A 16388-nucleotide genomic window follows, 5' to 3' on the forward strand; every position below is an offset into this window, starting at 1 on the left:
AGTATATGGGACTTTTTTCTCCAGGTCATCGAAGCTATGAATGGGATTTTAATATCTCTAAATGTGAAATGTTTTGAGTCGAGGGGCCCCCGAAAGGGTACGTAATATTGACGTTTCAATCTGATTTTTTTCTCTTATCAGATATAACAAGAATAAATACATGTAAGGGTTACCCTATCTCCAAGAATTACTTGAATCTTCACTGTGCTCAGCCTCTTAAAATCACTGACCTTGGAAAGAAACTGGTGTATGTTGTTCTTCATGTCCGTAGCAAATACGACCACCAGTGCTGCGTCACTAGCAAACAAGGTTTGTAGACACGAGTGCGATCAGAAATACGGTGTAGATGTTTCATAATCACTGCATACTTAATAAAACACACTTTAATTTACAAAATAGATAATGAAAATAGACTGTGTGATAGTTAAGGAATAATAATCGTGAAAGTGATATAATTATTGGGATAAAAAGAGCAATACTCGTTAAAAAATAAAAAAAAATATTCTATACTTACTTTGTTGCATTGTTGTATCTGCTGATCGTTAATGGAACTATATTTTAGTGCTACTGTGTAAAGAGCGCCTACATTTGTAACTATTATCTTGAATAGTGAGCATTTGTCTAATATATTAAAAATGATGGCCCAGCTATATCATATTTTTTATATTGCGAACATTTAAATGTAAGGAAAAATCTGATTACAAAGTTATTTCATTTTCAAAAATATTATGAAAATTCGGCTTATATATGCTCTGTCAAATGCTTCTTTTTCCAAATTGATTCCCTAAACTACTTTTCTCGCGCACATGCGCAAATCCTTCGAACGTGAATCAAATACAGGAATGCGTCGAAAATACCCCTTTATCCTATCATAAATTATTTCAGTTCTTAATCAATGCCAATAAATTATTCGTCGCATTTATCTAGAGTTTGTTTTAATATTTATTAAGCTTATCATATTGACAAAATTTTTGTCTAGATTGCAAATATCGTTAGCGTTTAGAACAGCATACATGTATATAGTTTAAAGAACATAAGCTCTAATATATATAATTGCAGTTAGCTGTTAGAACGTTTCATCATAATATTATACATGTACAAAAAAATTAAGTAACCACAGTTTATAAAGCGATTGAAAGAATGCCCGACAGAACATTAAAAAAGTTGTACAAAAAAAATTTGGTTGGGATATTTCAAATATGATTTGCATGAAAAATAAAACCTATATAAAAAACCTGAAAACTGCAAAGTAGTATATAAAGAAGAAATAAACAGCTTTGTTCTAAATTTAGAACAAAACATGCTAAATGTCAAAAGAATCAATTAGTCATGTTTTCAGTTTGAGATTTATAAATTTTTCCATCATTTCATAAACCAAGTTGGCACTCTGCGTCATCTTATTTTATAATGTCAACTTTTTGCGCATCAGTATGTCTCCTTTGTTTCACATTTGTTTACAAGCATATCATATTAATATTTATATTTTGATGATAACGGGTACCTAAATAAAACATGAACGATTCTAATATTAATTGGCAATTATTTCCAAGATAAAAGCCCACACACTAGTGACTATCAACATGGACGAAATATGAAGAGCACCTCCTCTTCTGCAGAAGGGCGTTGGAAGATTATAGTAGATCAGTGCAAACAACTCAAGAAGTCTTACAAATAACACAATAAAACAATAAGAATGTCTCGATGTGCAGGGAAAAAAGCAAGATTTGTAAAATAAAAAAGAGGAAAGTGATTTACACCGCCCCCTTTTAAAAACAAAACCAATGCTGATTGTAACAAAATATCGACATTTAATTAATCTAGATTTTAAAAAGAGAAAGCATAAAGATCTTTTAAAAGTGTGAGAACGTGATGTACGTGATGTGTTGTATGAAATCGCTGATCTTACAACTACAAAAGCCTTAACTAATGAGAGTGATATTTGACAAGCATACCAGCATAAACAAGCATGGTTTGATCTGGTCTTAAAATAACGGACAATTAGGTGGTATCTAATTAACATTAAGGGTAATGATTCTAGTGTTAAGAAAAGAAATTTATCGACAAGATTAGCAAGCTAGATAGGCGCTTAAAAGAACATCCAAATTAGGACTGCTATGCTTAATTATTTCTTTTATACACAATTGACTTCTAACTAAGTTTTGTAATTTGTAGAATTTAAGTGATTGGCTTATTTTGTTACAATCTAAGTCAAATAAAGAATCGCATCTGATTTTGATTACATTGAATGATACTTAGCTCAAAAAACGCATAGCGAGATGTTCTAATCTACATAATCCTGATGTGTTAGCCCTTGGCTATGTCAGTGTTTACAATATATATAACTAAGAGATATCGTTAACCTTTGGATAAATGGTTTGCGACATTTCTTCCTCTCAAAATTGCAATTGACATGCTTATAGTATCGGATTTGCGATAAATACACTTAACAGTTTCCAATTTAAACCCCGTTATCGACAATTATAGGAAAGGGTTTCTAGTTCTAGCAATAAATACATCAATTTATTGATTTTAAAGAATTGGGTTTATTTGTGTCTTAACATATAATGATATCTCCATTTTTCCCCTAAAGGAGCTTCGTGAAGAACAAAGCTCCACTTTGTTCGAGCTCTGCATATACAGATGTCATCGGAGATATTAGCCACTTGTGGCGCTCGTCGGTGTTGCGTTTCATTCATAAATTCAGACTGTAGTAGGCGTGTATCGATCATAGATTTTTGACCATTCATATTCATGGATGGTAATATAAAAGAATTCAAGACTTCATTGCTAATGTTTTAGAAATCAGTTGAATCATGAATTTTCACCTAGATAAGATTGAATGTGTTTTTATTTTATTGAACATTTTAATGGTTCATATAACAAGTGCAAATATATCATCATCGTATAAGTTAAAAAATATTATTTTGCCGCCTTACATTGGGAAATTGCAAGATGGATTGGACAGTAAAATACTTGCACTTAGAAAGGTAAGAAGATCTTTTATAACAAACATTTTTCATCTGTATGATTTTATTTTCGTATTAAAACATAAATATCAATTCCAAACGGACTGTACGTATGTTATACGCATTAAATTAAAAAGTTATTTTAAAAAAGCACATAATATGCAAATATGAGTGCAATCACATTTAGTAATAGAAAAAATATTTAGCTAAATAGTCTATTGTATATTTGTATTTTTCTACTTATTTGCAGTTGTTATGGGTTTATTCTAATAATATATCGAATTGTCTCTTTATCATCGTATATTTACTTGTACTTACGTAAGGAAATTTGTAGATTTCAATATATTTTACTTAATTCAAGACTAAAGTCTTTTGATTTCACTTTACTTTAAGTTCATTTACACAGATCGTTAAATCTTATAAATGACAAACCGTTCTCTTTATCTTTTTTATAAATATGTGACATTATTTTCTAAAACCAATTTTTCAACGGTGTTGAAAATCGCCAGTTTGTGATTAACACTGCATGTCTTTAAAATATCTGCACACCTTAACCTGAATCCGAGTGATCACCACTTAACAAGCTGAGCACATCTACATGTATACCTAACTAAAAATTTACTCCAATGTTGTCACTTTTGGCATGTTTTTCTATGCGATTCATGATTAAACAAATGTGTTCTTAATTATTGCAGAGATGAATAATCATAATTATATAATTATTATTATATTATTATATTATAATTTTCACCTATTTCAATTGTGGTTATCGTATTTTAAACTGTTTACAAACAAAATTACGGGTGAATTATCATTTACCGAGCAAAGAAGAACTCAATTTACTTTGTAAATACATGTATTATTTTTTAAACGTAACGATACTAGGTGGAAAATTATTTTTCATCTCAGTTTAGAGTTATATACATGTGCTTACGGAACTTCTTAATTGACTCTTTTTTTTATATTCGTACATGTAAAGCGTAGAGCGATGTACTGGAATTAGCAGATACTACTTCCCGTCAAATGACGCTGAATAAAAGCCTGTCAAAAACAATACGTTTACATTATTAAAAGTTTTAAACATTTAGCTGGTAAGATGAAATTTTTTTATAAATGCATCATTCAAAAGTTATAAATATTTTGTTATCATGAAATATACAATTGCATCACCATATTGTTTTGTGTCAGTTGGATAATTAAAAAAACCCTCAGTGCTTCGGAACAAAATCTAATCCTGAAAAATATTTTGTTTACTTTCATTCCATAGAGTTGCAGGACAAAATAAAGCGGTAACACAAGATTTTTTTAATTGAAGAGTTAGTCATAAGTAGATTACACACATAGTATGTTATATTAAATTGTATCAGTAATATTACAACTTACAATAAAAGAGTTTTTAAAAGTTTGATAGATAAGAACACACTAAATCAGCAATTTTAATATATTATTTAAATTTAGTTGAATATTAAATTTCTAAAATCATCTATGCATAGATGACAGTTTTAAATCGTGATAGAATGCAAGACAAAGATCTGTCGTCTAAGTTATTGATATTAACAGTAAACATCGGCATGAGTAAAGGGATGAAGCAAATCTATTTCCTACAAGCCAAGTTTTATGACTCCCAAGACAATTGTATTTTTATCACATATGGTCCATTCTTAGTGACACAGAACCCAATACCAGGGCGCTGGACTGGAACCCACATTCACGCGTATTAATCTAATTTATACGGCTCTCCTAATGAATTTGTCAATAACTGTTGAAGCAAACGAACTTGAAGACGGCAGTGTTAATACTAATTGACGGATAAAATTATTTGAGGTGAAAACTAAACCTTATTGGACACCTTACTGTAATCATTTTATCCAAGGCTGGGTTCGTTTAGCGTTCATTTACGTCATAGGGCCGTATTAAAGCTTTCATACAACCTTGTTCACTACATCTGATAAACATATGTCACATGACCAGTAAAAGTATTATTTGAAATCATACAATGGCCAATCGTGGTATTCATTTGTTTAAACTATGGATTTCATTTTTTGCAGCAAATTCTGCTTATAAGAAGTAGAAACAAACAAAATTACGAACACGCAGACGAAAACAAACAAATAGTTGATAAGAAAACGCAAGGCTCGCTTTTGGAATACCGGGTTAGTATTTAATATCTGCTGTACAATTAGCTCTTGCTTCTTTAAGTGATGCTAATCGTTTAAAAATGTGGACATAACGTAATTGTGGAATACTGGTATATGCTTTGGTTTTTTTCGTTTTGTTCATCGTTAAAAAAGCATCAACGATACGGAATGGAAGGAAAACTAGGAAAATCTAGATGCATGTAGATAACATTGACGAGCTTTTATGTTGTAATCGCACACGTCCCCGAATTGATAATGTTTGTGTTGTATTTTCCTTGAACACATATAATACTATTAACAGTGTCAGAAGATATTTATTTTAACTGCATGTTTATGAATCCCTGTGATCATTTCTATAAAATCATGAATGTTTTCAAAAAAGTTCATCCTTTGAGTATTATGAAGCTATATTTATGGTAGGGCGGGATCAAATGCCAAAAAAGCCCGACGTGCTTTCAGATAGATTTTTCTAGAGAAAATGTTAAATCATCTGCTATTCCAAGCTTAAGAGTAGCGGTATTTTTCATGAATGCATATTTACAGTCAAATTATATGAGCACAAGAAAACGTCATTATACGTTTTGAATAGATCTGTTATTGTACGATTAAACGAAAGTTCAAACTTACATTACCACTTTGAAATGCACTTTTAAAAAAGAATCGTTCAATCATATATATTCTATCTCAAAAATTAGTTTCCTCGCAGAGTTTCTGGCACTATATTTTTAGCCGCGGAAGCGCACTGAGTAAAATGTTTATGGCTGTACTATCAATTATCTCTATCCATGACAAGAACATATACAGTGGTTTTAAAGCGACGATACAAAAATCAAAATCAAAATAATTATGAATAAATTAATAAGCGTTGGATGCTAACTTTGGATATCGTCGGTCCAATATCATTCAATGCCTAAATAAATAACAATGTTATGAAAAAAAGAACTTGCACACCTAAGTTCAGATTAATTTAGAAATCAAAATTTCATCACAGACACACAGAAGCTGAATCGTGTATGAAAATGCATTGCAAACGATTTGCTGTCATAGTTCACGTTTGACTTAGCTGTGAAAAGTAACAACGATATAATGACAACTTTTCTTTGCAGCCGTACGTTCACGTACAGATAGACGGCAGGACCGACGTCTCTGACGGCCCATTGATTCGGACTGACGTAGCGCTGTTCCCCGACATGACACTGTATGACGCCATTGCTGAGGCTAGTGTTCGGTTTGGAGTGGAACACCCGTGTGTACAGAATCCCTACCGGATGGAGGTGGCTAGTGCTAGTAGTAACTGTTATACGGTCATTAATGTCCCCGGCGTCGTCTCCAACACCAGTAGCAGATGGATTATTAAAATAGTTCGCAGGAGGGGAAGGGTAAGGCGTTACTCATCTCGCTTATTCCGTGTTTAAACATAAATGGATACAGAGTGGGTGTAATGATTGCAAGCAATGATGTTTCTATGACCAGCACCTGTCAATACAACTGATCATATTTTTTAGATTACTATTTACCGTTTCCAGTATATATTTTGACAACATAAAGAATAGTATATTAGGTATTATATGGCAGCTGTTCAAATTGACAAAAGTTTGAACAAAATTAAGTCATAAATAATGTATATAGAATAGCAATTAACCACTTGATTTAAAAAAAATTAAAATCTTTCAAATGTAAAAGTTTTAGAGTTCAGACAACTGGGATATGTCGCCAGGTCAAGATGTAAAATTATATCTTACGCTCACGTGACTTGCATTACGAAAACAAGGTTGTTTACTTGATTCTGTATTCCGTAAGAAGAACAAACACGAGAAATAATGAAGGTTTGACCTTTTACTTAGTATGTAATTCATGGCTTTTACAGAAAAAAATTCATGAAATTTTAAACAAAGATAAAAAAAAAACGATTGAATCAAAATTCGTAATTTTCTTACACATTTAAAACTGTTTCTTATATTTTTTTTCATTTAGACGTCATATATGGGAAATGTTTTAAGTTATTTAATTAAAAGACAAATCATGAAATGAATACAAGTTGGATTTTTTTAAATTAAAGATTCAACTGCTTTTAGATGTAGTGACAAACATTCTAATTCCAACATGCCGTTGTTTAAGTAGCCCAGTTTTGAGAAATTAGTACAAAAGAAATAAAAACAACAAACAAACAAATACGCGTTTCAAATTGCTAATAGAAAGGCTAAATATTGCCCTACTATTGCCTCAATATGTGATCTATATTTAGTAACGTTAACGTTGTTAAGTCCCTCGATGCTTGATCTGGGGATAAGACCACAACAGTGCAATAATGATGACATATGGCTAAACGCAATGATCAATTAAATTATATCGATTTACAATAATACTGAGACATGATGTAAGATATTCCAACGATTACTATTGGATAATTTAATTTTTGATCAGCGAAGGGACCAGAAGTTAATTGTTATATATATTAACCAAAAGATCCGCGTGATTGTTGCGATTCCCTAGCATTGATCAATTAATAATCCTATATCTGTTACTGGGCATTCTGACAGATAATGATAAAAGTAAAAATTTCAGTAGTAAATGGTAATTTGAAAATAGTTTTAATGATAATAAATGATACTTATGTTGATGATAATGATAAGGTAACCATAATATGGCATGATCTTCTGATTTAAAAGAGGCATCATCATACAAACGTACTGAATTTTTGTTCATGTGTGTTAATCTCTCCTATAATCCTTTATTAAGACTATAAGAGACGTGTTATTAAATTAAGAAGTTAAAGATAACCTTCGTATGATTTATTAGATACCAATGCTAATGTGGATTCACATTACTGATAAATGCCCATGAAAGAAATACCGGCAAATATTGCTTATATTGTTAAAATGATTACTTACTTTCAATTAATCAATTACATGTTTCATCAGGACCAAGAAAAAGTTATTTATAAAGTGTATTACAAAAATAATTTTCCTTGACTCTGCTTACCTTTTGAAATTCTATGCTTAAGAATGTATCATCTGAATCAATATATGTTATTCTAACAATAAACTAAGAAGTATGATTTAAGAAAAAATGGTAATAAACATCATATATATATATATTCACTACACATTATTTAATAGAGAGAAAAGCGAAAGACTCGCAAAGTTGCAAGTGTATATTCGACTTTTCGTGAATTTCACGCTTTGTTGTCATATCTACCTCAAACACTCATGTAGATGGTGTTAAAATGAACTGATGCAGTAACTTTTTGTAATAAAAGGGCATCTGTGCGGTTTCAGTGAATTAATCAGAACTAATCGTTAGTCAGATTTTATTCTTTTTTGTCTAATGGAAAAATATATTTTTGTAAACCGCATACGTACTGGTGCAGCTATGCTTCGGTAATTGCAATTTAAGTGCCCAATTCACATGATACATTTACAGGAAATTTCCACTAAAAGTATTTTGTCATATATATATAAATTTGCCATTTTAAAGATGAGCGCGTTTAAATATTCACATGTAAATTGTTCATACACATAATAAAAATAAAATCGATTGAAGCATACGATTTTTTAAAGGTATAAGCATGCACCAAATGTGTACTTGATCTTTGAGTATCTTTATTAATCATAGTGATAATTTCTATAAATCTTTCCTGGTTTAAACAATCTGTTATCTATTTTTCTATAGATAATTTATGAAGACGAATGTTTGCCGAGTGGCCGGATATCAATGAGAGGAGGAACGACTGTGACCTTCAAGAAGACTAACTAAATCCAAGAGTGTTCGAAGAAGATTGCTCCAGACAGATGTGTTGCTTTATTAAATTATACTCATATTGTTTCTGTGGATTTTTTTGTTCGATGACACTATCTTTAAAATAAGCAGAAACCGATCATTGATCGTAGGTCACTACAGCAAGAAAGTCAAATTACTTGCAATTGACCTATATTATGGGTTTAGTTTTAAGTTGTGCATATCCAGTGACCGATAAAAATCGGAAATTTTGACATGCTTACATCATTTATCTTTAAATTTATTTTTAAAAAAAGAAACTCGCTGGCGCCAAAGCATGCCATGACATACATTTGATTTGTGAAAACCCGTGATTCTATTTCATTGTTTTAAAACACGCTCATGTAACGTATATAGATCCATCAGAAATACAAGATACTAGTACCTAAAACTTATCTTAATTTTAATATTCTTACTTATACTGAACACTAACCCACTTTTACATTAGCTAATCAAAAGCTATCTCTTTTTGTTTGTCGATTGAATACATGGATACTTTAAGGATTGAAAGAATTTCTTTATCGATATTATAGAGGTTGCTGAATGAATTAGAGAAAAAGTAAGATATTTTCTGATTAAATCACATACTTAGATTCGTTCACCTAAAATGGCTAGACTAAGTCTGGTGACCCTAGGTGGATATACATTTACTGATGAGATTGTCGAAAAATAAAAACAAAACTAAAATAGTTGTGTTTACTAGCTCACTAAGACTTACAAAAATCAAGAAATTTGGCCCTTTTGTTGTTTCACGAAAACTACAAGCGTTAATTCTATGATGACATATATTCAACTTTGCTCGTTTTAAATACATCTGCTTAAAAGATGTACATGTTTACACTAATATTACTTTTTGCTAGAGAGATTTAAGAAGAAACAGAATCCAAACACTCTGTGGGTGCATTGTCAAGGTAAAACATTATGACGCACTTAGGCCAAATATACTGATATTTTGAAATTAAAGTAATAACTGTAGAGTTTTGAATTCAAAGCTACCTTTTAATACATTAAAATGCAATATGCATGTAAGATAGAGGGAGGGAAAAGAATATTGTCAATCATTCGATAAGATGAAAATATCAACAAAGTAAGAAAAAAGTAAACTTTTATGTAAGAAATGACTGCTGAAATTTTAAAATGTTTGTGACAGTTTGAAGTGTACTCTTGGTTGGGTTATTTAGTGCATAAAGACATTTAGTGTTCATATTAATTTTATTACTTTAAGTTTTTTATCAACCCCGAAAGAAAACAAGTGAGCAGGGGCAAGCCACTCTATCTTCTAAGTCTATGTAACCAAGATTCGCAGGGTTCAAAGCGTACATTCCAATGCATTGTGTGTTTTGGATATAAAAAAAAGAGTAAGAAATGCTAGAGCTTATCAAAATTCCACCCTTAAATGGTCATCACAATTACAAAAATTAAATTTTAAATTTGCGTGTCATTCCTAACACGTAAATGTTGTGATAAGGTAAATGACACATTTAACTGTTAAAATCCATGAAGAAATACCTAAAGATGAAGTTTGTATTCGTCAATCATGGGCTGATATTGTTCGAGTTACTAGCAATAAGTGTAAATGCCACGTGGTCCTGTGACGTCAAAGAGGACATTGATTCGATATTTACTCTACTCTCAATGAGATGACAAAGCGATACGGTGTTATATAGCAGTTTTTCCCCCATAGTAGCCCCCCCCCCCCCCCCGGAAAACCTACTATATAGTAGCCTCCCCCCCCCCCCCTAACAAGCCTATATTTAAAAACAATAAGTCAGCTCATCACAAAAGATGTTATTATTATTTTATTTTTTTAAATAACCCTTGCTTCATTGTTCGAAGAAATAATTTGGTACACAAACAAATATTTTTGCAAAAATATTACACAAATAGTGTGATAAGATTTTTAGGTAGATGAACCGTATATCTTGTTTTATATGGCATCGTTTTCAAAATTTTATATTTATAAATCACGTTGCAAACTAAAAAGCGGAAAAATTAACAATTAGTGAATGATAATATATACATAAGGTTAGTTCAGGCTCTATTTCACATTTTTAAAAGTAACCAGCAAAGATACCGACTTTGAGCTGGTTGTGAAGCCGTTTCATTTAATAAAAAATGTTTACATCATAAAACCTCGCGTTTCGTACAAAAATGTGCTTAAAAATATGAATATGAATATGCGTAACTTTAAAACAAAATTGTAAATACTAACTTTACACATGCTTTAAATACATAATTCAATTATAATACCCCTTACCATGATTTAGAACCCCATCAATCGAAGTAAAACATTTTAGTTTTTTTATCATATCATTGCACCCTGTCTCTCGTTTGATATTTAGAAGATTCGAACGGTATTAATTTAAAATTGATAGTCTATTGGACGAAGGGAATGATATATTTTCAATTCTTATTCCCTTCCTCTACAAAATGAAGTCAAGACTGGTCAGTTAGTTTTCTGGGAGGAGCTTATATACATAGATGATAATACATTGGAAAATTAAAGTTCCAAACCGGCGTATTTTCACTCAAATGTGTTCGCACGTGTTCATAACATGATAAATAGATAAGCATCGATTAGATGAGAAAGACTCGAGGCATTCCGAAATCCGTGTAAAAGGTGTTCCAAAAAGGTGTAACAAAAGGTAAAATAAATGATGATGACACAGGAATGTTTTAAAGGCGCGTGCCTTTGTTCATATCAGGGGTGAAAAAACCATATATTTTATTTAATGTATTGATAAATGCCATAATTATCCTTTATTATGAGAATATATTGCAAATTATTGTCACAAATGGTCCGCCATAAACATGACCGTTATGTTAACAAAGGGGAACATCCACTATATAGTAGGTTTTTCTTGGGGGTAATCTGGCTATAAAAAGGGGGAAAACCCACTAAATAGTCAACTGCTATAGAGCCATTTTCCGGGGGGGGGGGGGGGGGGGAACTGCTATAGAGCCATTTTTCCGGGGGAAAGATGGCTAGGGGGAAAAGGCACTATATAACACCGGCTACTTATATGAAAGAAATATTTATGATCACTTTCAATGTATTGTCGCATAACACTTTGGTCGTATTTGATAGATATAGCCTTCTGTATTTCAATGACGAATAGCAATTCATTCTTTGTTTCATTATTTTTCTAGCGATCACATCTACACAATATCAAATGCTTGCATTACATACTAGTATATTATCACATGTTTTGATTGTTATAGTGACATACTTCTGCCTTATGTGTGAAAGTTTTTTTGCTTTTTTATAAAATATGCCGATATGCAACATAAATATGTCAATATGCAACATAAATACGTTGATATGAAAGAATGCAACATATTGTGCTGACATGCAAGAAAATTGCATTTAGATGAGAATTGTAAAAATACAATTCTAAAAACATTAAACATCGCCCACACGCGACTTTCAACATGTCAGATATTGCTTGTCTATGTCCACATGCAACGTATATGTGTCAACAGGCAACTTATTTATGTTGACATGCAACTTATTTCTGTTGACATGCATCTTATTTATGTCGACATGAGAGACAGATCTGTTGACATGCAACTTATCTCTGCCAAAAGGATGTGCGTGGACATACTAATCTCGAAAGTCGATATCACAAAGATGCATGTCAACATAAAAAGTTGCAAGCCAACATAAAAAGGTGCATGACAGAATATTCATTTCGCATGTTAAAAGAACTAAGTTGCATGTTAACATAAATTAGTTGCCTGTCAACATAAATAATATGCAAGTCAACATAAATAATTGCGCGTGACATAAATAAGTTGCATGTCAACAAATTATTCAATGATCAAATAAAAAACTAAAGAGAACCTGTAGGTATTTATTCAATGCATGCAAGAACGATTCACCTCCTTTTTTTCTAACGTGAACTGTGCTTTATATATCACTAATATTTTTTTCTTATATATAGATTAAACAAAATAATGTTTAAAATATTCACAGTATACAAGTATATTATAAATTTGATTTGGTTAAATTTGCGACAGATATATGATCGAGGCTAGTAAATAAAGAAACCCGTTTATAAAAAAAAATTACTATAAAGAGTAGTTTATTGGTTCTGTTTCTCCAACCATTTGACTCATTTACATTGTGGAACGCGGGGACTACAATAACGGCAAATTTCACCAAGCGGAGGATACTGCATTAAAATTCAACATACCTACCATCTACTATTCAAGTGTTATAAAGCATGCTAATCTTTAGTAACTTTCAACATTCTCGTACCAACTATATTCATGCATATGCCGAATGTTTATAATAAAATTTAACCTTCAATGCTATGAAAGAACTATAATTATAGGAATAGATATATTTTAACGCTTATTTTCAAAACTTATTTTGTGATTGTACATGTATCCTTATTTGATGCATCTACGAGTTCTCACACTCGATTTATTTTAAACTACCACTAATATTCTCCATTGCTTTACAGAGAAAAGTGTCAGAATTCATTACATTTTGGCCTTGACTATAGTTGTGGTCCAGACATCTTGCATCGAATCAGAATTCATAAAATAAAGTTTCTGATCATCAATCTGGGGAATGTTTAACAGATTTATAAGACACGTGTTCGAGTCAATGCATCTAGCATACATATATGGTCAATATTCAGTTTAAAATGTAAGATAGCTATATATTATCCAATTTATTATTCTCCGAGAACATTAAACGTTAAAGCTGGCTTATGTTGGTTTTTTAATCATACCACTGTCTGTAAATCACCGATTTACTACGCAGACTCAATCGGATGTCAAACGCTTCCTGACCTAAACAAATCACGTGTTTATAATCAGCCCAATTGGGGTCGATCTTGATTAATCTCCCCTATAAATATCCAATAAAATACAACAGGTCTCTTGGTCCAGGGTTTAAGGTCGTCGTATCTCGTTGATGCAAAGTATGATTGAATATTCCAGAAACAAGATCCCGCCATACAAGGGTGTAGGCGGACTGTCAAGTATAACACGAAGGCGCTTATATACTGGGTTGCTACTCGGATTTTCTCTAGGGGGTGGTAGATAACGTTAATTATAAGGCATATCTCCTTAATGATTTATCCTTAATCCCTACCTTCTTCAGACCAGGGATTTTTCAGACCGTATCAATGAAACTGGAATAATTCGCAATGCGATTACTTGGAATGTCACTTGGACAAGGGATAAAGGGTTTGGTTCATTCAGCATCTTTGGATTAGGGAGATAAATAACATTAACAACCATTTCATTCATATCTGACCAATATTATTGGCCCGTGGAGTTAATGTGTCATTGAGGTATTTCTCTGAACAATCCCAAATTCGGACAGGAAACATATATAAAGAATGCTATTGATTTCTTTTTGAAAAGCTTCAGCATCATAATTATAGGTAAACATAATACCAGAGCTATGCATCACATTGTAAGACTTTGATATGCACCGAAAGTTTATGTTCTTTGCTCTTAAATTTCAGTCACATTTTCTTTCTGTATATAATTATCCTTAACTTCACAACATGCAAGACGTTTTTTAATCAAGCTTTATATTGGGATATACCTTTTACTTCGAAAGAGACACATTCCTCCAACACTGATTAAGTGCGGTAAAAAGTACAAACGCCATCTATATGGCCCCTCTATCATTTTAAGTGAATAGAAATAAGTCACATGTTTATGAGCCAGTTGCTGAACCCCATATTCGGGCAAAAAGCAATTTGGTTACCTTGAGAGGTGTGCAGGAACAATATCATAACACTTACTCATTCCTGACTTTGGTCGTCTGATCTTGTAATATCGTTGTATTTTAGATAACATTTATGACCAGAGCGATATTGTAACATTTCTGTCAACTTGTGACGAAGTGTCTTAAAAAGTATAAGTCTAGGTGTAGTGAGATACCTTGAAACATGTTTAATTTTTTATTTACAGTTCTAAAATGACATATTTACTTATATGAAAGATTCTGCAATATTGATATTCAAGATAACTGTCTAGCTATCTTGATATCGTCCTTAATGTTATACGGGGTTACTTTTTTTTAGCTCAATACAATGATATAGCTATCCGAAAAGTTCGATATTTACAAACCAACATGGCCAGGTTTTTATTGTATTTCAAGGGCTGTTTAATCATTGTATTCATAAACAAGAGGCCCAATGGGCCACATCGCTCACCTGAGCAACACTGGCTGTATATGGGCGTTCAAAGGATATCGTGCCATGCGATAGATTCACCAAAGATGAATATCCGAATTTTACACTTATTTTTGCATATACTTAATCTTTGACATATTTACCTTTATGGAATACCATTTTTACCGAAAATAAGATCATATTCCATATAAATAACTAAATTTTCAGTTGGTGTTCACGGTCAACTTCCTGTTCTCTTTATTTTAGCCCCCCACCCCCTTCCAATCACTATATAAAACGATTAAAATACATGAAAGCATAAAGGTACATTTTCTCCCTCCACTACTTACTAGTAATTGTATTTTATTTTAAAAAATCCTATATGTGAAAGAAGAAAAGTGTACCTCAATGCACCAGTATGAATGCGCTTAATTCCTCAAATTAAAAACATTGAAAAATTTAATTGGCCTTCTCTATTATAAACGATTGTCGTTTACCAGGCATGAATTCATTTCGTATGACGTTTCATATCCTTACTCACTTGACTAATGAATAAACTTAACTGAAAAAATGTTGTCACATATGTTAAAGAGCTATAATTCAAATCAATGTATTGGCAGGCATGTCGCTCTATTGTACCAAGGCCCACCCAATATTTTCATCTTTATTCAATATCAACAAATGTCTACAAACAAAGATGATTTACCGTTGCAAAAATGTTTTAATAACTACGATAATGCTTCTTTCCTCATCATAAAAATGTGTCAGGACTATGAAAACTGTTTAAAAGACGTCGTTTTTATTTACTTGTGTTCGAAAAACTATCAAAAATTTGTGTAGATTTGATGCAATTCATCGTTTAAGAAGGGGCACCAGAAAGTAGTTACAGCATATCATCCTTTTAGCAAGATATTTCTATTGATCAACTAAAATTTTAGCGTCAATCGTAGAATTATAAGCAAGATACATAGCTTGGTTTGAGTCATGTTTTTGTTCACATGAGTTTATTACATTCAACTTAAGATTTTAAAACTTGGTATTTCCTATTCAGCATAGTTGCATTTAAAATATTAACAAACTAAAGCATGACCTCAGCTTTGTGTACAAACATACAGTAGCATTGTTCGCAAAGCTCTGTATCTTGCTTATAACTCGAAGCTTGACTCTCATGTTAGTAAACAGAAATTTGTAAACAATTAAAACAAGAGAAAAATGCATAAAAACAAAGAAAAAACACAATTAATTTTTCATCATATATTTATTTATATATTTCTAGCAGCGAGAACAATCTCGATTGAACTTGCCGAGCTTCTTAATAAAACATGTTGCATTAATCAACCATTACGTAGAGATCGTACCGAATT

The 16388-nt window shown here is 31.7% G+C and overlaps 1 protein-coding gene across 2 annotated transcripts; it reads left to right on the plus strand.

Annotated features, from left to right (window-relative positions):
- The first annotated feature begins 2615 nt into the window (after positions 1-2615).
- Positions 2616-9514, plus strand: LOC128189523 (uncharacterized). Of its 2 annotated transcripts, XM_052861167.1 has the most exons (4): positions 2616-2987; positions 5015-5119; positions 6211-6483; positions 8777-9509. In XM_052861167.1, the coding sequence occupies exons 1-4, from the start codon at positions 2814-2816 to the stop codon at positions 8858-8860; spliced, it is 636 nt and encodes a 211-aa protein (XP_052717127.1). In that variant the 5' UTR covers positions 2616-2813; the 3' UTR covers positions 8861-9509. The 2 variants fall into 2 exon arrangements, with proteins under 2 accessions (XP_052717127.1, XP_052717128.1); XM_052861168.1 differs by lacking the exon at positions 5015-5119 and having other exon boundaries at positions 2617-2987; positions 8777-9514.
- The last annotated feature ends 6874 nt before the right edge of the window (positions 9515-16388 follow it).

Source organism: Crassostrea angulata, chromosome 6, assembly GCF_025612915.1.
Source record: "Crassostrea angulata isolate pt1a10 chromosome 6, ASM2561291v2, whole genome shotgun sequence".
Taxonomy (NCBI): Eukaryota; Metazoa; Mollusca; class Bivalvia; order Ostreida; family Ostreidae; genus Magallana; species Magallana angulata.

Coding starts and splice junctions, on each gene's coding strand:
- LOC128189523 (XM_052861167.1), top strand. CDS start 2,814: ATGAATTTTCACCTAGATAAGATTGAATGTGTTTTTATTTTATTGAAC. Junction 5,120..6,210: donor GCTCGCTTTTGGAATACCGG/GTTAGTATTTAA, acceptor TTTTCTTTGCAG/CCGTACGTTCACGTACAGAT. Junction 6,484..8,776: donor TAGTTCGCAGGAGGGGAAGG/GTAAGGCGTTAC, acceptor ATTTTTCTATAG/ATAATTTATGAAGACGAATG.